This window comes from Puntigrus tetrazona, chromosome 7 (assembly GCF_018831695.1).
Source record: "Puntigrus tetrazona isolate hp1 chromosome 7, ASM1883169v1, whole genome shotgun sequence".
Classification (NCBI taxonomy): Eukaryota; Metazoa; Chordata; class Actinopteri; order Cypriniformes; family Cyprinidae; genus Puntigrus; species Puntigrus tetrazona.
Window position 1 is genome coordinate 24,354,298 of NC_056705.1, and position 25,774 is coordinate 24,380,071.

General features: G+C 38.9%; 1 protein-coding gene across 3 annotated transcripts in view; it reads left to right on the forward strand.

Moving 5' to 3' along the window:
* Positions 1-827: 827 nt before the first annotated feature.
* The window catches only part of adamts18 (ADAM metallopeptidase with thrombospondin type 1 motif, 18), a 45,887-nt gene continuing 20,940 nt past the window's right edge, over positions 828-25,774 (forward strand). For 2 of the 3 annotated variants that reach the window (XM_043243445.1, XM_043243447.1), the window contains exons 1-13: positions 828-1,146; positions 1,240-1,312; positions 2,137-2,456; positions 14,475-14,748; positions 15,111-15,310; positions 15,424-15,507; positions 16,494-16,653; positions 17,260-17,365; positions 18,067-18,204; positions 18,532-18,685; positions 19,738-19,833; positions 20,582-20,730; positions 25,499-25,671. In XM_043243445.1, the coding sequence (XP_043099380.1) occupies positions 1,045-1,146; positions 1,240-1,312; positions 2,137-2,456; positions 14,475-14,748; positions 15,111-15,310; positions 15,424-15,507; positions 16,494-16,653; positions 17,260-17,365; positions 18,067-18,204; positions 18,532-18,685; positions 19,738-19,833; positions 20,582-20,730; positions 25,499-25,671 (2,029 nt within the window). In that variant the 5' untranslated portion in view covers positions 828-1,044. Of the gene's footprint in view, positions 1,147-1,239; positions 1,313-2,136; positions 2,457-14,474; positions 14,753-15,110; positions 15,311-15,423; positions 15,508-16,493; positions 16,654-17,259; positions 17,366-18,066; positions 18,205-18,531; positions 18,686-19,737; positions 19,834-20,581; positions 20,731-25,498; positions 25,672-25,774 lie in introns of those variants that run through there. The other variant, XM_043243448.1, reaches the window with a different exon arrangement.

Here is a 25,774-nt window from a genome sequence, read left to right on the forward strand (position 1 = left end):
ATCAGTCAGATTTTTAACGAATCAAAAACAAAGTGCAACCAGTGCAATCCGGTTCCTAAACGAACAAATCTTTCATGTTCTAGTTAATGCAAAACATACAAATGCAACCAACTAAACAAAAATCAAAAGTCTGTTTGAACACATTTGAAAAGAACTGTAGCATGCTAAATGTATATATGTAAATTGTCCCATTATATGTCATAATAACCAAATCTATAAAATATTTTGGCTTAAAATGTGCCTGGTAATAAGACTTTATGCCAGAATCAGGCTGTCTAGAGAGACTGTTTGCACAATGTTGAAAAAGGCTGAATTGGTGCAGCAGATGAGCTGTCCCGGTTTAGACCAAGAACACCCCAAAATAATCAGTTAAACAAACTTGTGCATTCAGTGTAGACTAAGCGTTAAATATCAGCCGAACGCTTGCAGAACAGATATTCATGACAGTAGAGTTTTAAGAACAAGACCTGACGTGAAAGAGCTTCATTAAACAGTACAGCGTACAGTATCATAAATCATCCGGCAGCCCATTCAGAACTCTTCAGATTCACATTGAACACATAAACTCTTTCGACAGCGTGTGTTTACTTGCTCGGACCGTTCATTTAGAGGGAGTGCTACGAACGTGTATCCCGTTTCAATGAACTCGGTGATCTGTTTATGGACGGTCGGACAGTGAGGAGCGCTAATACACTGATTCTCCCGCAGATGGTCGTCGCTGATTGGCGGAAATTTCGACCCCCACCTTTTGCCCATCAGCCGGTGCCACTATCGCAGTATAGTTTACACACACACACACACACACACACACACACACGCACGCTGAATGTCACTGCTCAGCAGTCAGCAGTTCTGTGTGTACCTGCGCTTTGCAAACAAGCGGTGCGCGTTACCCTAATGAACCCGGTGGATTTTACTTGAGCAACGAAAGAAACAGGGCAGTTTAAACGGTTAGCAATGTCTCTATATTGCAACGCACGGATTTGCGGATTGTTACTTTCCCCGTATTTGAAGAGGTAACAGTAAAGGTGCGTGCATGACAACATGGATTGCCTTTTCCTATTGCTCTGGAGTTTACAAGTCCCTCTGGTAAGCAGCACTTCGGCGAGATTATTGGCGGGTGTGTCGTTTGGGAACTTTATAAAGGCAGGTGACACTCTGAGAATTAACTGTTATTACATATTCCGTGCTTATTGTTCTTATGAAGTTAATTGTGGTGAGTTATTTGCGCTTTTGCAGGCTCTGCAGTTCTGTTGCTTCCACTCTGTATCATCGGTCTCATTTGCCGGCGACCCCGGCGTCCTCTATCAAGGTTTGTGTCTTTACGCGCTGCAACCGTATTTCTGTTCTGATTGATGACACGCCAGTGATGGATGCCGATGCATGCTCTCGCGCACTAGTCGAACCTACCTGGACATACCTGTACACATAAAGATATAAATACGCTTGAAGCGTACCATACAGACCCTGTGAATTAAGAGATTTACAACATAAATATATTCCCAAATATGAGCCGGTGGTCGTGCGCTAGCACGCGTGTGGGCGCATTAGAAGGATCCCCTCATCTCTTATCTGCCGCGTGTTGAACTACAGAGAGTTTGTCTTTTTAAAACAATGTTTACAATACCAATTAAAAGGTATTGACTAAATGTCTGTTAATTTTGAGCTATCGGTGAAGTACTTGATACTAAATAGTGGCTACAAGGAATATAAGTTCATTTATTTGTCCTTTCCACAGCTTGCATAGGCTACAGTGGTCACTGAAATGCTTGAAATCTCGTTCGGAAACATGGAACAGTACAGAATAGTTGCATACAGACGCATGTGTATGTTGATATGGCCTAGCAATATTGAATAAGTTAAAATAATGATATACCGATTTGGAGTCAGGAGGTAAATTATTTACTTTTTATTTTTGTTGTATTTTTTTAATTCATGAATTAGTTAGACCAGATATAGAGAAAGTAAGCCACAGGTTCTGACCAGACCCCATGAAAGTCTTTGACAGTGCAGTTTTCCTTTTTTCATTCGTTTGATTGGTCAAAAACCGTTGTAGTGCAGGGCGAGTCATCAATATAGCTGCTGATGGATTGGTATTGAGTCAGGTGAATTAAAATGTGTTTGTTCCCCTCACAGATTACGATTTTTCCACACCAGTGGAAGTGGATTTACGTGGAGGTTACATTTCCCATGATCTGTCAAGACATGGAAGGAGCAAGAGATCCCTGTCAGAAGCCGGTGGAACGGTGCACTATCATGTCTCTGCATTCGGCAAGAAATTACACTTAGACTTGCAGCCGTCCCATGTGCTAGCAGAGGGGTTTACCGTACAGACACTGAGTGCAGAGGGCATCGATACAGCCAGCCTTGACCCTTCGATTCATAACTGCCTCTATCAGGGCTCCATCCGAAACTATTCGGAATCCTCTGTGGCTATATCCACCTGCACAGGTCTGGTAAGTGGCTCCTTTTACTCCAAAATGAGCTACATCAATGTATCACAGGCAACTGCTTTTTAAAAAGGCATACTAAATGGATTGGGACCTCATATATGAAATGCTCTATATAGGCAGCAACTTATGAATCATGCATGAAAGTGTTTCATTCAACAAATGTTTTGGAAGTTTGTGATTATTTCAGTAATTACCTGTCATCTTGGATTTTTTTCACTGATCCTGATTCCGGGATTGCCTTGTGATGTTATCTTTAAACTTGGCCAAAATATAGTTTTTAAAGAGGTAGCTTAATTAAATTATTAATACTTTGGGAAAGGTGTTGTGTCTGTAGTTTTACGCAAATTACATGAATAGTTAGTTTTAGATAGCGGTTTCATCATTTCCCTTACCTGTCCAAAAAAAAAAAACCTTAGGCGTGAAACCTGTCATTAAATCCTTCCAGCTTCTGTATGCTGCACTAGTGTTTTCACTTGTTTTGTTCCTGGCCTGTGGAGTCAGCTTTTTAGATTTTGGAACAAAGGTTAAATGTGCTGTCCATTGTTTGTTTACTCATTAAGTAAGTGGCTACCAATGTTGCTACTATGCAAACATTTCCAAGTTACAGTTAGTAAAGTATACCTGTGCCTGTAGGAGTTTGGGAAGTATAAGTGTGCCACAGAGCATATATAGCTTATTAAAACAGGTCAGCTGGAGCACTGGTCTTTTTTTTGTTTTCCTTCAGAGAGGATCACATCTCACCTTTGATGGTGGGCTACTGTAAAATCATACACAGAGTTCTGCTGACGTTCTCTGCCTCCACTCCCTGCTCTTTTGTTCAGTGTTTGCCCTGCTTTCCTGTCTCCCTTGTTCTCCACAATTAAAGACAGAGTGAGGTTTCAGGCGCTTGGTTGGCAGCGCTAATCTTTGCATTGTCCTTTTCATTAGCGGTAGCTTCTCCACAATAAAACAGCAGTGACCCATTCTTTTAAAACTGTGTGACAACACAATGTGATTTGGGAGCAATTGCATCTGAATAGACTGCAGGGACTCTTTGATCTACTCCCCCTTCTTTTGAAGCTCGTTTTTTCTGAACGATGGCCCAAGCTCTAGGTGATTCTCTTGGTGGTCTGAAAGGTGCCCCAATTTCAGATACAGGATGCCAAACTAGACCTGTGTGTCCCTTTAGATTTTGTGCTTAAATGTACAGAAGCAAAAGAAAACAGGGTCTCTCACTCTGTCACTCTGCCTCTTTCACTCTCCCTTTCTTTGTTGGAGTAAAAAAGAACGAGTCACAGAGGACTTTAACCCTTCCATGTCATCTCCGCTTGATGAGGAGCTTTGGATTAAGTACAAATGAGAACCCATTCATCCCTCTGCTGATCCGCAGCAACCCCTTGTGCTGTGAAAGGCCGAGGAGGCAGTTGCATAGAGAGAGAGAGGTTTTGTGTTGCGAGAATGCCAGTCCAAAAGTAAAATCAATGTGGATGGGAACCCCCACAGTCAGTACATTCAGAGGTTATGCCGTCTATTAGGTTAGTGAGTTGATGAAAGTTTGATTTGCTTGTACTAGTTCTCCTGCTCTCTGTTAAACAGCGCATAACATAGCAGATGGACAGGGATTCAGTTGTTAAATGAAGAACAGGCGGTCCCGGCCTTTAAATCAGGAACAGAGGGATTTACTCGCTAAATCCTGCTTCATTTAAAGTTTTTAATTACTGTGCGTCCTCCAATTGCTGTTATCACTTGCCTCGAATGGATAGTCTGGCCCCAGATTTGGCGGCATGATCAAACGTCTTCCATCCAACCCTAAAACAAAACACATCATCGTAGTAATGAAATGTTGATTTGTGGATTAGTTTAGTCATGTGTGCTGTTTTGAGGTTGGTTCAAAATCTGCTAGAAGGCAGCATCCAGCATGGCATATGAATGCCAGTCCCAAAGCTGCTTCATTTTGTAAAAGCTGATTAGCAGGTGGAGCTTCTAAAGTGCTGCTTTGCTACTTCTTGTTCAGAGGTCAGAACTTCCACTGGATCAAGTTGCGGGGTCGCATGGTTGTGCAAGTTCAGAGTTGCTTTTCCAGCCTAGGCATAGACAAATTCTCATCCTCGGGCCTTCTCTGGGTCACGGTTCCATATGGTTGGTGACAGGTTCAAGCCCATCCCCCTTTGAAATGGCTGATCCTGCTTTCTAGACGTGTTTTGACTGGCTGAGCCACCATGCTGTCCAGAATTGGCTCTAGTATCACAATGAAAGGCTTAGAGATCTTTCATTACACTGGATTATTGATGTATGATCTATTCTGGTAGTGTTGCTATATTTAGTTGTTATGATTCGCTCAACACATGGCCACTCATTTGGTAACTTTAACACATTAACTGCTTTGCCAGCTTACCTTTTTGAAGCAGGTAATGAGACAGTAGACTTGACAGTAGATTTGTTTGCTAACAATTAGCATGTTAGCAAACTCTGCTGGGTAGGATAGCAAGTGGTTGACTAAATAGCCTTAGCTTTTGAAATGTTGACATTGTGGATCAATTAATTATCTCGGTCAGCTGGCTGTTTTGTGTTCTAAATTGAGCAAATCCTCAGATTTGTTAATTCTTGCAGCAATTAATAATAATAAGAAATGCTTCATGAGCAGCAAATCAACATATTAGAATGCTTTTTGAAGGGTGATGAAACAATGATAATAATAATCAAAGAAATTGATCCTTGATGAGCCTCTGTGACTTCTTTCAAAAATGTTACAACTTGAATAGTAGTGTATTTTCTGCTACATGGCCTTTCTATGTCTCATATGGAGATAAACCCAGCTTTTCGTGATTAGGACAGAAATGAGAGTTTTTCAGAGTCCACCAGGCAGACAACTGAGTATAGTTAATTATCCTCCTGGTCTTTTGAATGGTTTGCAAGCAGGGCTTTGTAGCACAGAGAATTCACTAGATTTGCCCTTCACTGAATTTCAGTTCTTTCCAAACATGTCCAATCATGCTGAACTCAGACATGACCTTTCCCAAGCCCCTCATTGTCTCTTCTGTTCACAGTCAGACTATCATTTCTTTTGCCTAGTTAAAGTTTACATGACAGGACATAGGAAATAAGTTCTTAAAGGTGGGCTTGAATAAGTAACTTACATATCTCATACTCATATTGAATAAACTGAATTAATGTTAAGCATGCATAATTGTACTGATTGAGGAAATGATTTGAGATTCAATGTGTTAATTAATGTAGATCTTACCTTTTGTTTGAATTTTGCTAGCAAGTAAAAACAAATGACTGAACAGATAATTAGGCAATCAAGTATTACGCACAAATGTTACAAGGTGTTAATTTACTTTTGCTAAACAGGTTTTCCACAGACTACCTCTCTTGGGTCTTTAGGGGTGGGGGTGCTTCATGAAGTCTTTTTGAATGGAAAAGTGTTCTTTTATCTTTTATGGACAGCCCGGCCCGTAGACCAGCCTTGTGGGTGCTAGACTGTCTGTGAATGTGTGAGGTGTGTATGTGTGTGAATTGCTGCTGAAGCACTTCAGCTGTGTTTATTCAGTACCAGACCTGCTGGTTCAAGCTGATGCACTAACGTGTGGGATTGCACTTAGGGACAGTTGTGATGCTAATTCACTCTGACTGGAAAGGAGGAAAGCTGTCAGTGTGCTCAAAGCTTGTGTGGATACACTGCAGTGAGAGTACAGCACCGGGCCATTCAAACATCAATGGAAGAGAGAGGCTGTGATTTACCATATACAGACTCCAAGAGCAGATCTGTAGTGCTTATCTGACTCAGGAAATTGTGAGAAAATGCTTTGGGGTTTCTGTCAGAGTTGTTTGTTGTCATGATTGGTACTTGGAGATGCTGTTGAAATTTTCATTTACGTTTGAGACCTTCATCCTGGCATCATAAATTAAGTATAAATGCATTGGGTAGTGGCATTATAATTTAATATCCAGACTCTATGATTCTTTTTATCGTGACTTTTTGCAAATAACTCTTACTATACTCTTATATATATATATATATATATATATTTCTTATGGCTGTAGAACATAAATGAGAATCATGAATTATTTGAATGTTGTTTTATACATTTATAGTTTTTCTTATATAGTATACAAGTGTGGTTGTATTAGCCATAAAAAGGACCATGTAGTGTAGCAGTATACAAAGCACACCTCACAGAAACGTTACTTGCAAACCAACCAGCCTTCAAGCACACCCTCACATGAAATTCCTTACCACAAGGATTTTTTATTGAAATAAATGGATTTTGCTTGTAAAAACTTGCTGACCAAAGGTAAATGTGACGGCATCTTAACCTGATCTTAAATTATGTACATGCCTTCATAATTCAGGAACGGAGTCCTTCTCGAGCAATATTATTATGTTATGTATCCTTTACATCCAATCCCGGATTTGATGTAAAACTCTCAGATTGATATTGCACACAGCTTTAATTTCTCTTGCTTGGTCAGTTTACAAGCATCTGGTTACCATAGCATTTGTGTAATGATGTATCTACACAATATAGTGGTACCCTACAGCTACAGGCACATGATTGGGTTCAGTCTGTGATTCTTCCTGCCACTATTAGGCTCAATCCCTTTGGATTAACCACTCTGAGTCTGCTAGCTGAGACTCAAATGCGCTGCACCATGGGAGACAATGCTCAGGTGACGTGGTGGACATTTATACTTGTCTGAGTTTTGGGAGGGCAGGCAGACAAATTGAAACCAGAGTGAATATATGCTGGGCTCCTTTGTAGTTACAAATGTTCCCCACTCCCCCTTTCATAATTCACGGGGTGTTATGCCATGTTAGCACTATAGGAGTTGCCAGGGGCTATTCCCTGGTGGTCTGTGTGGTGACAGTGATGTAGAGGCTGCTTAGGGATGCCAGAGAGGGAGGGAGAGAGAGAGGCTGTGGGAGAGAGTGAGGAAGAGGAAAGGCACGCTGGTCCTGTAATAGCTCTTGTTCTCACTCACTTGAAGACCTAAAACTAATGGGCAGTGGTGAAGTGGCTGTCGCACCAGCTCCGAGAAGCCATAAATATTATAAGGAATCCCATATCTCGTGCCTTGGACCATTTGGGACAGGCATTTTATAATTCTCATTTCTCCACTGAGGTTTAATTATGTTATTCAAACTCATGCATCTTTCTTAAAGTAATAGAGTTATGAAAGGACACCATTTTGTCATTGAAAACTTAGCTTTGCGATATCTAAGGCTTTGAAAGCAGTTCCTTCTTTCTTTTTAGTCATTTCCTGGACCAGCTTTCTTTGTCATCTTCAGCTGGTTTAAGACATTGGTTGGGGTTGTGCCATATTTAGGCTAATTTGTGAGAGGAATGAAAACAAAGTTGTAAGGGTGCAAACAATCGATTGTACTGTAGTTTAAAAACATGACAACTGTTGAGCTGACAGAACATCTTTTTTTGCATGAAGTTGTCATGTTTTGAAGATAATAATTGTACAACAACCTGTTACAACCAAAAGTGTTGCATTAGCTTAGCATGCTAAAATCTTTAGCATCCCAAATCTTTAGCGAAGAGTTGCAGTAAATCTCTTTTTGGCCTCTTTTTGAGGCAAGATCAGTCTTCCTCTCTCCACCTTCCAATTTTTCTCCCCTTTCCTTTATGTTTTATATCTAGGTATTATGGTGTGACTGTGCTATAAATAGTGAACTTCCTGTTTTGAATTGAATCCACCAAAACATGTCCCCAGAAAAAGAGTTATAAATCTGAATTCTTTAATTTAATCCTAGTGTATTCAGATTTTCATTTAATTGTTTACATGAAATTGACTTGATGTTAGTCTTTTACTCATCACATATAATTTTCAAATACAAAGGAGTATTTAATGAGGAAAAACAGTGTTTATTATATGATTGGTTGTGTATTGCATGCATAACATGTAACGTTCTAGCACTCTATCATTTCAGACCTAATCATTTTAGCACTGCAAAAATACCAGTGTTTCATGACCCAGGGCTAAAAGTGTATTTTAAAAATTTACTTTGTATAGATCTCATATATCCAAATTCCCCTGAAGTGTTCATCACACACACACACACACACAATTCCCGCTGAATCCAGAAGAGTTGATGCTCTGGTCAGATGTAACCAGCGGTGGAATGCAGATGTGTTTTAAAGCTGGGTAATAAGCAGCTTTGGGTTTCTCACTGCTCCCTTCCAGCCTTTTACAGCATGTAAGCACTTACTCATCTAGATCATAATACCACGGTTGGAAGCTTTAAAAACACTCACAGTTTACACAAAGAAATGCTAATTACGTTTCATAGAATCACATAGACAGGCAATAAATAATTTCCTATACTTGCACTGAAGACTCACTAGTGATACAGTCAAAGACAGTTCTCATGAAACCACATAAAACAGACGTTCCCAGCGGTTAATTCGTTCATAGAGTAGTGCTTTGAGGACCGTGCTTTATTAGTTAATTCCCAACATCTGATATTCCTTTGAATATGTGAAGACTCTGAATCAATGAGTAGAGTGAGAGTTAAAAGAGCTCTCATGGTTTCTGTGTTCGCTGTGAAAATGAAACATGTTTATCTGGCAGCAGACATTGGCCTCTAATCTACGTCTCTTACAAGTGTTTCTTGAAGGAGATAACTATAAGTCTGGCACATGAATGTGAAATCCAAAGAAGAGACTGTGGTTGAGTGCTTCCCTTCGTTCCCTCGAGTGTAATAGGCTTTAAGTAGTCAGGTGGTTTTTGTAGAAGGCTGTAATTAGGCACTTGTGTAATTATGTGATCACCTGTCATACATTATTATATTAAAAACATTGCAGTGACATTAATATATTCTATAGGAAAGACTCACAAACTTTTGGCCAGCTGAACCCATTTGATAAATATTTACTTGAAGAAACCCACGATTTTAAGAGTACAGTTATTTTAACAATCAAATTTAACAATACATTTGCACAGTCATATTTTGCAGATATTAGTTTATATATATATATATATATATATATATATATATATATATATATATATATATATATATATATATATATATATATATAAATAAAGTAAGTAGAAACTGGTGATCTTTACTGCTTGTGTCAAAAAAAAATATTTTGTGATAATAGGATCCCTGCAGTGCTTCAGTTATTTCCTCTCTCATGTCTTCAGCCAGCTTCTTTCTTTCTGCATCCCATCATCAGACATAATGGCCAAAAAGCTAAAAAAATTTGGCCCCAGATGGAATCCATTTACCCCCATTATTGAAGCAAAGCACCTCCATCTGCTAACTGCTGGACTAAGTTGTTAGATATTTGACAGTAAAGTTTGTTATGTCTCTAAAATAAATGGAATACATGTGTGATAATTGTGTGAGGTGGACTGCAGGGCACTTGCAGAGGTCCTGCAGGATGTTGGTTAAATACATGCTTACGGGGTGCCCTGTACGGGGAGGGCTTCACTGCAGGAAGCTCATCTCGAATAATGTGCTAACATGGTTTATTGAGAAAATGTCAGGATTGAAATCTTGTGGCTTTTCTTCAAATGTGTCAATAGTCTCAATCTTCCATCCTCCTATGCTTCAGGTTTATTTCCTTATTTATCTTACAGAGAGTGGAAAAGAATGAAGAAAAAGTGTTAATTTTTTTACCAGTGTGGTTTTAAATGTAAAGATGTGCGCAAACCCACATCATAGTGTGGGGAGTTGTCCAGTTATTTTTGAAAGTAGTGTTTCATCATTTGTGCATAACATGGATCAATGGCTTTGGTTTTCTGGTTGTGAGTAAAGTTTTAATGCAAAACTACACTGTAATTCCAATACACTAATAATAGGGCGATTCTGCACTATTATCATCAAAAAAAGAATGTTAACCCTGTTATTTAAAGAAAGTAAATTACATAGTGGTCTTCTTTGGCTGATTTGTATGTGGCAGACGTTAACTTGCGTTATGTGTATCGTCTGAATGTATTTGATGTTCTCAATGCTTGAATGAAGATTTCAGTTTTACCGTGGCATACACTATGACTCTGACTTCAATGAAATGAGACTCATAAACACAGACAGTGTGAATAGAGAAGAGAAATGCAGTGCAATGCATTTTTGCATCCAGTATGTGTACATTACATTTTTAGTTGTAGCGGTATGAGAGTTTCTTAATAAACTGAATCCAAGTGCTGTAATATTTTTTACTTTCAGTGGGCTCAACAATAAGGATGTCCGACTGATCTGAGGCCACTGTCAAGAGATTTTCAGTCCAAATAACGAGATCTGTCACTTTCAGGCCAAAGCTGCATTGCTACTGATTTTGTGCTTCTATTTTTATGCCATGCTGTTTGAGTGCTTGGATAGCAAATTTAGCTACTTAGGTACTATATATGTATTATATACATGTATTATTGACATGCAGGAAAGCATGCACATTGTTATACTCTTTTAATGTGAGTATTATTTTTCCATGTTCAAAATCAAATGCATTGCAAAAGGAATAGTCAAGTTCACCATATTTACTGTGATCACTTTTATATATTTTGGCAAATTCTATCTCACATCTCATTGACTTGAGTCAGTGGAAGAAAGCCGTTAGCCATAAGAGGAGAGGTCGGGCGTGGGTGGAGAAAGACGAGTGACCCTGTTGCCCTGTGTTTAATGGTGGGAGCAGATGCCTCAGATCATTGCAGTAGCCTGCCACGGTCTACCGCTGTTTTCACAGCGTGTGCTTTTGCGGGCACCGCCTCAGCCCTGGGAGTGCCCTGTGTTTACTTTGCCACCTGCGAGATGGGAGGGGTCGGGGTACGCGGGATCAAACACACAGGGCCATGAAGAAAAGAAGGGGGTTAAATCACTGACTGAATGCACAGCTATTCTGCAAGGATTTGCCTGTTCGTGGAGGGTGGGATTAGGTAGAATTCCAAAGCCAGACGGAATGTGTGAGGTTCAGCAGTCTGGGAGACAGAGGTTAAAATTCTAGTCTTAAAGAGGGAAGATGACTTCAGTTCAGTGATGAGAGCAGCTCAAGCCATTCAGGAAGATGCACCGTCCCATGACCACTGGTTTACGACACCACAGGTCTCCAAATATTATGTTTGAATTTGTGTCTCGTAACCAGCATTTACAAAAACATATTTAGTTCATCTCCAAGCCAATCTGACAGGACAGTGTGGCTCATCTTTAGCACGGTATGTTTATTATATCTTCGTGGTTATGAACGTAAAATATCCACCTCATTTAGTTCACAATTACCTAGAAACCTAGAGGGAGTCAGTTGCCCTCTCAGAAGTTTGTCTCTGGCACTAATGGCTCTGCCAGACTGAATATGGTCCAGGCACAAATGACTGGAGTAATATGACCTATTTTACAACTGCAGCACTACCCACTTAGTTAAACCAGGCCTGTCAGGAGGTGCTGAGTGTAGTCATTGTTTCTGAATTAATGATAGGTTGGTGGTCATATTTTATATTACCATACAAAGTTTGTTTGCAAATATTGAACAGGAAAGAGACAAAAGTCAATAAAGCAATAAAGATACACCTATTTTATCATTTATTCCACTTTAGCTTGTCTGCAAGAGCAGTAAAGCACTCATTGATTTTTTTTTTCACATCAATAAAGACATGAACCTAAAGAACCCAACTTTATAGAAAAATGTCCTGTAACTTAAAGAAACTTAACATAAAACCAATCTAAGGTATAGTATTTAAGATTTTTCTTTCACATTAGTAAGAGTGACTGTTGTAATAGTTTGATTAGATTTGAAAAGTCATACTTTAGTATGAAACGGTGCACGCTCATTCACACAGAGACACACAGAGCAGAACAGATTTCACATTTAGCACTTTTTACGGTTTGTTAATCTCAGGCACTACTTCATATCTCAATTGAATTAAGTGTACTGTACTGTACACTGAAACACTGCAAAGATTCATCATGTAAACCTAAAGAAAGGTCTGAATACCTAGTACAAGTTTGCTTGAAGCTAACATTGCTTTTCCAATTGGCAGTACAGCGAAAAGTGGTTTGCTCTGAAATATTGCTACATTTTGCTGGAAAGGCATCGTAGAAACGTTGACCCAAGCCAAATAAATCTGGAGACACATGTATATGACTTATAATGAAGCAATTAAGCTCTGACATGTTTTATTAGTAATGGCTCCATGTGCGCATGTGTTGGCTTGCTTCGGATGTGTCCCAGGGCACCAATGCGTGTCACTATCATAGCAGACGATAAGCTTTGGGTTCGCCTTTGACCCCACACCTCATTAATCAACTGCTCGCCAATATCTGACCTCCTCCACCTACCTCTCAAACATGCCATCTAATTCAGCTCTAAAAGATATGTAAAACTCACCCATAGAACAGTTATTTCAATTTGTAATACTGATCAATAATTATTTGATCAAATAAATACAGCTGTCAACTGTACAGTAGGTTGCTTCACTTTTACCTCTCAGGTTTGCTTTAAAACGAGTTCATTAGAGAGTTTCATGGATTGAGTGTTGTTGAGAGAGGATGTAGATATGATAGTCTATCATATCTGACATGCCTGGCTTTTGGCCATGCTAATCATCGCAGTAAAACAAGCTGCTGAAAAGGTATGCTGCATATGAACTTTTCTCTGTGCTCTGTACTGAAACATTTGATAAATGGGCAGCTCCTGAAGATGCTTTTAGATGCCCCGGGCTCTTCTTCATCCCACCATGTCATCTTTTGTTTATTGTGTACTGACAGCTGTAACTATGGCGATGCCCTTTTTTGTGACTCTGCAACAGCTGTTTTTTTAACCACCGACGTTTCAGCTGGAGGAACCAAGAATCCCCCACAACCAGGAATGTAAAAAGTTGATGGTCTCCTGGAGGGCTTTTTTTCCATGACATTAAACCCACCTAAATACCTCTACTTCTTTGATTGAATATATTTTGAGTCCCACATCTGTGCGTTCTGATTTTACCTTGGTCTGGAGGGTTACCTCAAGGTGAATGTGTTCCTTTAGGAATACTCCTGGTTAACTAGGAGTCAACTTCTGTCAACATCATCTGTTTCGTGCTGTTTATTACCACAGAGAACAAGTTCAAATCAACCCCGTTTGTAAAAATAAAACGATAAACATGCTGACAGTTGTGTCAACACATGATTTTTTTTACGATCATTGTGTAGTGTGCAACAGATGCTATCAATAGAGCTTAACTTGTGTTTAGCTTTGTGTTTATTTTCTTAACCTGCTATTTTGATGGCAATTAGAAATGTACAGTATATCAGTACTGTATTTGATATCAGCTAATATTAGAGAACAATATTGTAAATATGGTAAATAGGATACTTCATTATTTTGGATACTTAATTTTACAAGCCAATTTCCTCTATTTTAAAGTCTTAATATAAATCTGTTTTTCATATTGGACATTATAATGTTGTTATGCCTGGGTGCATATAGAATTTAAAGCATTTGACAGTTTTATTTAATATAAAAATAATAAATAAATAATTATATTTTTATATAAAAATAATCATTATTATTATTTTTAGATGATTAGTGTTGAATTATACAGAATTTTAATGGTCATTTAAATTAATATATTTATTTAGGAATCATGGATTCAATTATTCAGAAGTGGCCAATTTTTAATTAATAGCATATTAAGCAAAAAATTATGCAGCACACCTGTTTGCAATGTTAATAGTAATAAAAAAAAGTTTGATAAGTATCAAATCAGAATATTACAATGATTTCTGAACTGTCACACTCGAGTAATGGCTTCTGAAAATCATCTTGATTTGCCATGCAGAAATAAATTACATTTTAAAGTTAAAATGTAAAATAAAATTCAAATTCAAAATAAAATAAAAATGTAATTTTTTTATTAATTTAATTTCATTTAATTTATCTGTATTACTGATCAAATAAATGCAGACTTGGTGACAAGAGACCTCTTTCAAAAACATAAAAATCTTACTGACCTAAATTCTTTAAACAATAGCATGCATTCGAGGTACGGTCCAACCTCAGTGTTTGTTACTGGTTGCCAATTCTTAGCTTCCTCTTCCTCTGTATTCTGCAGTCAGGTCTGATCCGGTTCTCCGGCGAGGAACTTCTCATCACTCCGCTACCGCAGCATTTGGCTTTACAACACAACTACAGCGCCCCTTCTGGACATCACCCACATGTCATCTACAAGCGATCAGCCGAGCACAGAGTGCACACCGATAAGACTGACTGGTCCAGCAGCGTTAAATCAAACCCCTATGATAACCACCATCACCACCACCACCGCCACCATGAATACCAGCACGGAAAGCTCCAGAGACAACACTTCTGCGGACGCCGCAAGCAATGTATGTAAGGGAATTTCCTTTTAGCTATTTGTAGATGGAAAGTTCAATACACATTATATACTTGTAAAATACGTTGGTGCGCATTTAACTGTAAAGCCCTCTGAGATATTTATAATGATTACAAAAGCAAAACTACTGTGTCATTATTATCTGTTGTACTGAAAGAAATTGAATGAAAGCTTGGAAACAGCATGTGAAGTTAATGACTGTGTATTTCCTGGTCTGTCAGCGCCTCTCTGGCGCTTTTATCAGGGAGCTAGCTTGGAAAAAGGAAAATCAGTTATTTGAGGCCATTTCCAGTTTCTCTCACCCTTTTTCATGAGTTTCCGTCCTTTTATCTCTCCGCCTCATCCTAACTGCAGATACTCCCAAGCCTCCTACTGAGGATCATTTTGTCATGCCTGATGAGTTCGAGCAGCAAAGCCGGGTGAAACGCTCAGAGATTACATCAAGCAAAGAGGGCAGCTTGAATGTGGAAACTCTGGTGGTGGCAGACAGGAAGATGCTAGAGAAACATGGCAGAGACAATGTTACTACTTATGTCCTTACTGTCATGAACATGGTGAGCAGAGCTGTCAGTTGTGAAGAAGACACCATATGCAGCATATGACTGTTTACATCTTTCTTTACTTCTGTACCTATAGTAATGCAAAGTGTTTTTTTTTTGCTAAACAGGTCTCCAGTCTATTCAAAGACGGAACTATTGGAAATGACATCAACATTGTTGTGGTTAGCCTCCTCCTACTTGAGAAGGATCCGGTAAGATTCATACATACACAAATACACACATTCTTTCAGATATGTATTTTAGACTAGGCATTTTGAACTAGTGTGAACGCTCTAGTAACTGTATGTCTGTCTCTGTGTGTCTGTATATCTAAACAACCATGAAACTGACACAAAACTTAAACAATTCAGACTTCACTTGATTCGTTAACTGCTCTGGTGATTCAAACAAGTGACTCGTCTTTTTGAACAGTCATTTGTTTTTGAATCGGACTAAAAACAGTGAACTCATAAGTGTTTTTTGTATAAAATTCACTTTGTATGTTTTTGATTGACAGGCACAAAAGGCATTTTTTGGGAATACCGATCACACTATTATGTTTTTATTCCAAAAAAATGACTCATTTGTTAAAAAAACTAATTTGTTTGTGAATTAGAATATTCCAGTCACTGCATGCTTTTATGATTCACTACAAAGAATTTACTTCTTAGAATAATTCATCAAGGAATCAGACTGTAGAGAATGTGATGCTGATGTCATGCTACATAGAGTTCTGGGAAACTGCTTCTTGAAAGGACCGCGCTGCCTCTCCACTGTTGAGTTCAAGACAGGATTTTGATTTTCTGTTGCGATTGTGGAAAACGTCACCATTGTTTGTCATTCATGGTACATCGAGAATTGCAAAAGTAGCTCCAGGAGAGGGCGATCCTTTCAAAATGGCGGCGTGACGTAGATTCACATTCTCTGTACTAATCATGCTGTATGATTTTGATTCACAAAAAAAGAGAAATGACTATATAAAGTGGTTACTGAAATCTTTGATTAATTTAAAATTCATTTGTTTGGAAATGAAACTATACTGGTCACAAACTGAAAACTGAATGTCATTTTTGATGTTTCCCAGACATTTTTTTTCATTTCTTTCATACTTGAAAGATGCCCGATCATTCACTACTCTGTCTTCTCTCTCTCACCACCCCTCTGAACACTTCATCTCTCTCGGCTTCACTGCTGTCAGCTGGGTCTGTCTATCAACCACCACGCAGACCAATCACTCAACAGTTTCTGCCAGTGGCAATCAGGCCTGATAGGTAAAAACGGCAAGCGGCACGACCATGCCATACTGTTGACGGGACTGGACATCTGCTCTTGGAAGAATGAACCGTGTGACACCTTGGGTAAGGCCCTTGACATTTACCTTCCAATAGCAGAAGTGGGTCATATGTTGTGATGTCAGCGGATAATCGAGATGCAGGAGGGTGAATTACACAATGCCAAGGTTAGAAAAAGCTGGTGGTTGGTGATGTGTGTCCTAGTCTGCCCTCAGGCACAGAACTTCACCTGAATGAATCCAAGAAAGCTCAAATCCACTTTGCAGTCAGTTGGCAGCTTCTTCAGTTTTTGCTATAGAGGCGTCAGCCAAATGTAATGAATTCAGCTCTAAAGCTCCAAACCACAAGTATGCACTTCTTTGAATGTATGGCAAAGGGGAAAGCACTGCTTTTAAATTGCCTCTCTATGATGTGAAACTCAAGCCGAAGCTGAGACCATACAGTCAGAAACATAGCCTAAAAGTGTGTTTATGCGTAAAGGGATCCAGTTTCAAATTCTATAGGTTTGAAAACATTACGGTGTGTTTAGTGATACTTAAATAATGTATTACTGTTTTCAACAAGACATGTTGGATTTTAAAGTTTCTGTAAGAAATTAGCATTGTCACTCATATATCTTCTTCATTAGCCCATGTTTTGATCTTTCTGTCCTTTCTGACTTCCCTTCTGCAGGTTTCGCTCCAATAAGTGGAATGTGTAGCAAGTATCGTAGCTGCACGATTAATGAAGATACAGGGCTGGGTCTCGCTTTCACCATCGCACACGAATCAGGACATAAGTACGTTAACTTATGCTTTCGGGTCTCACATTATTTCAATTTAGAAAACCATATGCCTTGCAACAGGCAAACATTTGTTTGTGTTTGCTGGTTGCCATTGTGAAAAGGGGGTGTATGAGATTTTGTTTTTTATGATAGACATATTTTGAGTCCTTCTGTCCTTTGGCTCATTCTCAACATAAACTGGAACGAAATCTGTCCTGGAGAACCATCGGGCTGATAACACGTTGTGGGATTTGTTATTCTTAGCAGTTCGAACATTCTGGTCAAATTAAATGAACATGTGCCTTTAATGTACACAGTGTTTAGGGCAAAATCTTCACCAGCCAACAGCCGTCAATCACTCATTTATTGAGGTGTGGTCATTTAGAAACACATGACACATCTTGCCAACACTGCTCTTGTCTGAATTTCATGACTGTAGTGAATATGGTTTTTCTAATGCATTAATAGGTTTGATTATTACACAGATAATACAAGTAAACATCTAAATGTTTGAGCGTGAATCATGTGACATATTCATTAGAGTACAGAAATCATTGAAGGGGCTTGTGGGATGAAAGGGCTTTTGTTTATAGAGGTAATGTCCCACCTGACTCCGGGAGTGCTTTTTGTCCTGAGGTTGTACATTAATAGTCTCAATGGGTAAAACTCATAATCTCCATCTCTCCCTCTTTCCCTCCTTGCTTTTTTTGCCCTAGTTTTGGAATGATCCATGACGGAGAGGGGAATCCCTGCCGGAAGACTGAAGGGAACATAATGTCTCCCACATTGGCTGGGAATAATGGTGTTTTCTCATGGTCTGCCTGTAGTCGGCAATACTTGAACCGATTTTTAGGGTAAACTTTTACTTCACTTATCATCAAAAAGTGGTATATTTTAGAAATGTTTTTTTTTATTTTAGTATTAAATTTCCTGTATGTTAGATGATAAGTTTAGATGCAAAAGCCATCTTGGTCAAAAATTAGATAATGATACTGAGTGAATGCTCTTCAAATATAGTATCAAATATAGAATCATATATTTCTATAAGTATGTAGTTTATGATTGATTATATAATATATACATATGCTTTTACAAATATTCAATATGTTGTCCCATTTGAGTTATATGTAATGTTGTCTGTTTCTGCTCTCATCTTTCTTTGAATGTGTTTGTGTTCACAGTACCGCTCAGGCTTCATGTTTAGTGGATGAGCCCAAGCAGATAGGCCAGTACAAGTACCCTGAGCAGCTTCCAGGTCAACTGTATGATGCTGATATACAGTGCAAATGGCAGTTTGGCTCAAAAGCTAAACTGTGCAGCTTGGACTTTGTAAAGGTAACCAATAGTGTATAAAATATGCTATGCTAGGCTTCTCTTCGTGTTTGGAGATCTGCTGAAATTTGTTTCAATGCAAACTGGAAACGTCAACCAACTCTTGTTAAACAATTTGACTTCAATCAATCCTTTTGACAAAATACACTACTCCAATAGAATCCACAGAGATTGAGTTAATTTAGAGTCTTGAATATTTAAATGTGCTTCAGCGTGTTATGTTTGTGTGTGGAGACATCATGATCAACACAAACACACATCTGAGCTTCGGAAAGAAAACAATCTTCTGAGAGGAAACCCATTGCCTCAAAATCCACTCTAAGTCTTCATTCACAGGTTCAACAAAGATGGACAGGGCCCCCTTTGGCATCCGTTGTAGCCTTTCGCGTTTAACGCACACATTGATATGCAAATAGTTATGCTTGGGAAATGAACATTGCGAGAGTCTATCTGTGGGATTAGCTCTCATGCTATGGACTTCCTCTTTGAGAGATCCCTGTTGCCTTTGTGCGCTTCTGAGACCTTGTCCATGCACTGAAAAGGGTCTTGAACATCGACCTTGATGGAAGGTAGCTGTACATCTTAATTAAGAACGATTGTGGAGATAAAACCCAATGTTTTTGTTTTCTATCCCCCCAAGCCATCCTGTCCTTGTCACAAAGTCGTTGAGATGTAATTAGCCGTGGGAGCTAGCGGTGTTAGCTAGCCACTGATGCAGAGACCAGTGTTGCTAGCTTTTGTAAACCATGTCTCTCTCTCTGTCTGCCAGATGCAATCGGGCTGTCAGCCAGCAGTGGCCGGTCTCCCAACCCCTCATCACCCATTATTATCGTCGTATTGTGGGAAGAAACAAAATGCAACGATAATAGCGTGTTTCTTTTGGGCAGCACATTGATTGATTTTGACAGGCTTTTTTATTTGTTGGGAAAGTTGATTGGCCGTTGCTGTAGAAACAAGAGGTCGGCGTGTTGAGGTGCAAGCCAGGGAGGTTGAAGGGTTCCCAGCGGGTGTAGGCCCGTTTTTGACTGTGCTCTCTGTGTGTTCGTGCCCACCAGGACATCTGTAAATCATTGTGGTGCCACAGAACAGGACACCGGTGTGAGACCAAGTTCATGCCTGCTGCTGAGGGCACCATCTGCGGACCAGACATGGTGAGTGAGTGCCTGTCTGTTCAACCTGAACTCACTGAACCGCTATTAAGGAGGAACATGAACTAACCAGTCTCTGCCATCTTTCTTCATGCACACCTGCAGTATTGTTCTCTGCTTTGTGTGTTTCGTAAGGACAGTTGGTCTTTTCCACTGGTTGATGGGGATGAGAGGTGCTGATGTGTGGGACCTTGTGGCTTGGCTAGGCTCAAGATACTTTCTCCTTTCTTCTCTTTGACATGGAAAAAATCATTTTGTCTTACAGTAGTCTGTCAAAAAAAAAAAAAAAAAAAAAAAAAAAAAAAAAAAATATATATATATATATATATATATATATATATATGCTGGTTAGATGTGTTTTGAAGAATGGCAGCTGTTTTAAGCTTGTCATGTGCTGGTCTGAAACAACTATAGCTCTTCTCAGGACCAGCTTAAACCAGCTCCAACCAACTGCCATGCTTCAAAACGTAACCAGTAACAAACCAAACAAAAAAGAGTAAAAAGATAAATATGACAGACAAGCCAAGACTAACCCACTTAACCACACTATAACCACACTTAAAATTGAAGTTATGAAATAACATAAATTATTACGAGAAAAAGACATAAGTATAAGATATAATAAACTGTAAGATATAATAACATTGTGAGATATAAGGTTGTAAAAGTCACAGTATTTAAAAAAATGAACACTAATGGCATAAAACAGGCATACGTTGCTGATTAGTGTTCTTTATTTTTCTTTTTGCAGTGGTGCCGGAAAGGACAGTGTGTCAAATTTGGTGATCATGGTCCTAGAGCAGTGCATGGCCAGTGGTCGGGCTGGTCCGAGTGGTCTGACTGTTCACGTACCTGTGGTGGAGGGGTCATGTACCGAGAACGATCCTGCAATAGCCCCAGGTAACTAAAAACTCAGAGATGAAACTCATCATGCTTCAAAAGAATGAATATATATATATATATATATATATATATATATATATATATATATATATATATATATATATATATATATATATATATATATATATTTTTTTTTAATGAACCATCCATTTAAAGAATAGGGTTAAATTCAGTTTTGTGTTGATGTGAGAGTGGAAATCCATATTAATGTGGCATCAATTTGCAAAATTACCTTATTTGAATGTTGTGCTTTGGTTGGTTGTTTATGTTAATTAAAACTTTCATTGCAGTAAAAATTACATTTCTCATCTCAAAGCTCCCATGAATGGTAGATTAGCTGTGAATGGTAGAAGCACATGTGTTTCCTGACCAACTGACCTACTGAGACTCCTAGATTACCCCTGAACTTTGACACACTGAGTAATCTTGGATTAAGTGTATCTTGGTATGTCATGGTTCACTGTTTTAGAGTACTCAGATAATTGCAGCTCATAATCATTCCAGCTCTAGAAAAAAAATAGAAAGTCATTTAAAACAAACAAACAATAAATAAACAATAAGATGTATGTATCAATGTGAATTACATTGCATTTCATATATGTCATATAAAGCTTATATAAAGATTATTCAAGTGTCTGTCAAATAGTAGATGGAGTTTTTGTGCATTTAGGTTCAGGTGCTTCCTCTCTGTATGTGGTGGTAGGTTTATTTGAGATTGGGTTTCTATAGACCACATGTGGCTCTACATGTGGTTTGGTCAAGCTGATGGAACATGGAGTTGTGCTTCATCAACATTTGGCTGTCTAAAGCATCTTAACATATTTCTGTTGGAATAGGAAATACTTATAATGCCTTAGACAGCCAGACCAACATGTCTGACATGAACAGTTCCAGTAAAGAAAGCAAGAAAGCAAGAAAGAAACTATTCAAAGTGATGCGAGTTGAAGTGGAGAATTTCATTAATGCCCTGGAAATACCCAGAACAAAAATCATTGTGTGTTTGTTAAATTGGGGTTATATGAAACATTAAACCGGGCACATATGATCTATATTATCCATTGTGATCTCATACAAAGTGTTTAGGTACATTTAAAGATTAGGTTGATTTTAAAATCCTTCACATAGATGCACAACATTTGGACAAATGCTGCAAAATGATTGCTTTTTTGGAAGCATTGTGCTAGAAAAGACCAGGCATTTACTTCTCTATTGTAAGACACTAAAATGTTTTTTAGTGTGAGTGCTTTATATATATTTTTTCTTTTCTTTTGTTTTGTCCTAATTTTGTTGGTCTATGTTGGTTCAATGGCATCTGATTCACAGAGATCGGCTTAGCTGGGCTTGTTTTTAATGAATGTTTTTATTTTGCACTATAATCTGATTTTTGGGGAGGTATTAACCTCCATTTTCTGTATGAGTGTCACCCTTAATGGTTCAGTAAAAATTAGACAATATTGCTGCTTTTAACACTGCAGTGAAGTGTGCTGTGATAATTGTAATGGTTTTCACTTGTCTCCTTACTAAGAAGCTGGGGTGCAAACCATGAACATCTGCCTCCATTCTGCATGAAAAGCAGAGTTCATGTCGACCAGAACATCTTATCTATATCATTTCACTCAGAAATGAAAAAAAGGCACTTTGATAGACAATCTTCCCTTGCGGCTCTCAGACAGCACCTGCAGCGGAATAGGTGTTGGTATGTCTTCTGTTTGTGGTGGTGAGGTTCAAGGGGAATCCCCATACTCATCACTTCAATATAAACCCTCAGGAGACAGCTGTTGAAGCCAGAGGCATGAGATGTCATCTCACTCAAACAACATTTATCAATAAATATGATCTGATAAATGTGCTCCCATGACTTTATCCATACTCATCTGCCAGATTTACAGGTTCATATGTCTTTGATATGATTGTTTGAGGAATACATTTCTTGGCAACAGTGCAGTGGAGATGGTTGTTGATGGGATTGCCTTTTTGAAGTTTGTTTACCATACAGGATACAGTCTTAACTAACAGAATATGGGTAGCATTAATGCACCATTATCAGAGGGCAAAGTTGAAAGAATAGGATGCATGTACAATCACCCTCAGGACTTTGGAAAGCCCCTAACAAACAAAGTTTAAATTTCATTGCATCATTGTTTGGTATTGTTTATTTATCTGTAGAGGGCTCTACAGATGACTTTCAAGTGGATATCTAATGGCTAACAGTGTGGGCATAATGAGGGTTTGATTAAAAAAGGAGGTCTTAGACAAGGGAGATGTATTGAGAGAGTGGGGTAGAGAAGGATGTGGGTCTATGTGGAGAGGTTTGGAGAGATTCAAGCAAGCAGACAAAAAGGGTGACCCTGTTTCCTCAGAAGTTTGCACTTATAGTGCTGTTCTGAAGATGCTACAAAGCGTTGTAGACAAAGAGAAAAAGAAAACAATGTCCACTTTTGCCAACAACTTTTTGTGTGGAGTTTAGCATGTAGTACACAATTAGTTTGGGCAGAGTTATTTCAACGTCTAATCAGAAAACATGCACTTGGCTTTCCCTCCCGCCCCTTCTCTTTCAATCTCTCTCTGTGCTCTGTTCTGTTTTTGTAACTGCTCTACCATATGGGCCCATAGTACACTGTCGCTAAAGCTCTAATAGGATCAGCCTGAAAACCTGCTCCAAAAACAAAAGCAGACATGCACAAACAGCCGTCTGACAGCACTGTTAGGCTATCATTGATCTCACTGACTTCTCTTGAAAAGTGAGGCATAATTTCCCAATGCAACATGTTTATATGCACCCATAGATCAAGGGTTTCCAGACTTTTTTCACTCCAGGATGCACATAGAAAAGTGTAATCTTTAAAAATAATTGGATATATAGTATTTGCCTATATGTTTTTGTAGAGCTACTCTGGTCTGCTTCCCTCAACAACAACAAAAAAAAACAATATTATTTTGTATTGGTCTTTAGATTATTGCAAAAAATAAGCTTTGTGACCTGAAAATGTTTATAATTCTTCTATGTTTTGGTGAAGATAATCTTCACTAATTAACACAGCTTTTATGAACTAAAATAAGCTATAAACATACTCTACTGTCATACAACTTCAAAGTCACCTGCAAATTTCCAACCAATCTTGTGATCTTTACTTTAAATTTACAAGCTGAAATGTTTTAGTTAGCATCGTTTGCAAGGAGCTGAGTATAAACACAATGAAGTTGTAAAAGCACACTGGCGAGTTCTGCATTGCAACCTCTGTAGTCCTATTTAGCAACTTGTTAGCTGTAACCTTATTTCAAGGCACATAAAAAATGTGCTTAAATTTAAAACAGCTCAAACAACAAGTGGGGTATTACTGATGTATTTTATGTTGTAAAATAAAACTTAAAAATACTCATATTAACCACTGGCATTTAACCAAAACCCTGTTGACTTCATAGGATGAAAACAGAAATTCAAAAATGCACAAATGTACTGTTCAGTAAGTGATTCAGTAGGCACTCTAATGGATTTGACTTTGGTTATCAACTTGATTCAGACTGATAACTCTTTGTAACAATTTATTGTAACAATTAACTTTATAACAATGTAACAATTCATTAAAATAATGCAGAGTCAAGACCCACAGTTTGAAAAGCGCTGTTCTAGACATTGCAACTATGTAGTCAGTGTTAAAAAAGATAAGCTATTCATGTATCTCACTGTGTGTTTTCCCAATGCTTTTTCTGTTTGATCGCAAGATGATGAGTGATTTTTAGAAGTGCGTGGAAGGCTCATCTGTCCTCTCTGTGAGTGGTTTCCTAACCTCAAGTGTGAACATGCAATAAAAAGCTAAAGGCCAGAAACTAAAGGAACAAGCACAAGCACACACACATTGACAGACCCATGGCGAGTCCGTTGCTTTGAGGTTAGGCTACAAGAGGGTACCCAAGAGTCTTCCACTTTAAAACATGCAGCCATGCCGCAAGCATGCCTCTGCTCTTACAGCCTCAGTTACAGGAGCTGTTGGACCGCTTTTCCCTCAGGAAAGATGGTGACTGTCTGCTTCATGTGGCACTTGGAGGCATTCCTGTGGCATTGGGAGGAGGCTACCGCTCCTCTCCAGCCTCAAGCTGCCTCAGCAAGACAGGGTGATGGTTTGAACCCATTGTCCAGAGCCTCAGGGCTGACCTTTTATGATATCCAGCCTTGCTTGCATGAGTTGGCCATTACAGGTTTTAGAGAAGTACAAATGAATGATTTTCTATGTTGTTCCAAGCCAGTATTTGTTAGCTTGGTGGTTGCTTATCAAACTAGCGGACTAGTTAAGAAATCATTGTTGCGGCCATCCAAAACAAACCATTTTTCAACCAGGTTTTCTATTTGGCTGCGAGCAAGTCGACTCAGATAACACAATGTGTAAAGTACATCAGCACAGCTGCATGTTGTCTTGTTCTCGTTGAAGTTTATTATTCAAAAATCATAGCTGTTGAAAACACAGGCGAGTCCAAGTCATGAATGGAATTGTATCCCAAGCACTTTATATCTTTTACAGCTGTCAGTTGGGATGTGATTCAGTCAGAAACATCACGATAACGCACAAAGACATTCCCTTAGTGCAGATGCTAATGCACATCATATGAAATGCTTCTCACCAGCCCCTCTTCCAAAAAAATACAGAATGGCTGTCATTCCTCTCGCGTGTTGAATGCTTGCTGAGGCACATCTGTTTCTTCTCTGCTTCTCGCTCTCTCTCCTTGTTTCCATGTTCGCTTCAGCTAATTGCTGGTTTTTTCACCCAAGCCCACAGCACAACGGCAAGTTCTGCCAAGGCCCTGGTCGACTGCACCAGCTGTGTAACACCAAGCCATGCCAGCCCAATGGAGTGGACTTCAGAGCTCAACAGTGCGCAGAGTATAACAGCAAACCCTTCAGGGGATGGTACTACAAATGGAAGCCATACACCAAAGTGGAAGGTATGGGAGATATTTGGGCCTTAATGCATTCATTACGAACAAAAGCAAATGTCTCATTAACAGCTGGAATAGAGCACAGTAAACCTCTGCTGTGGGTTCAAAA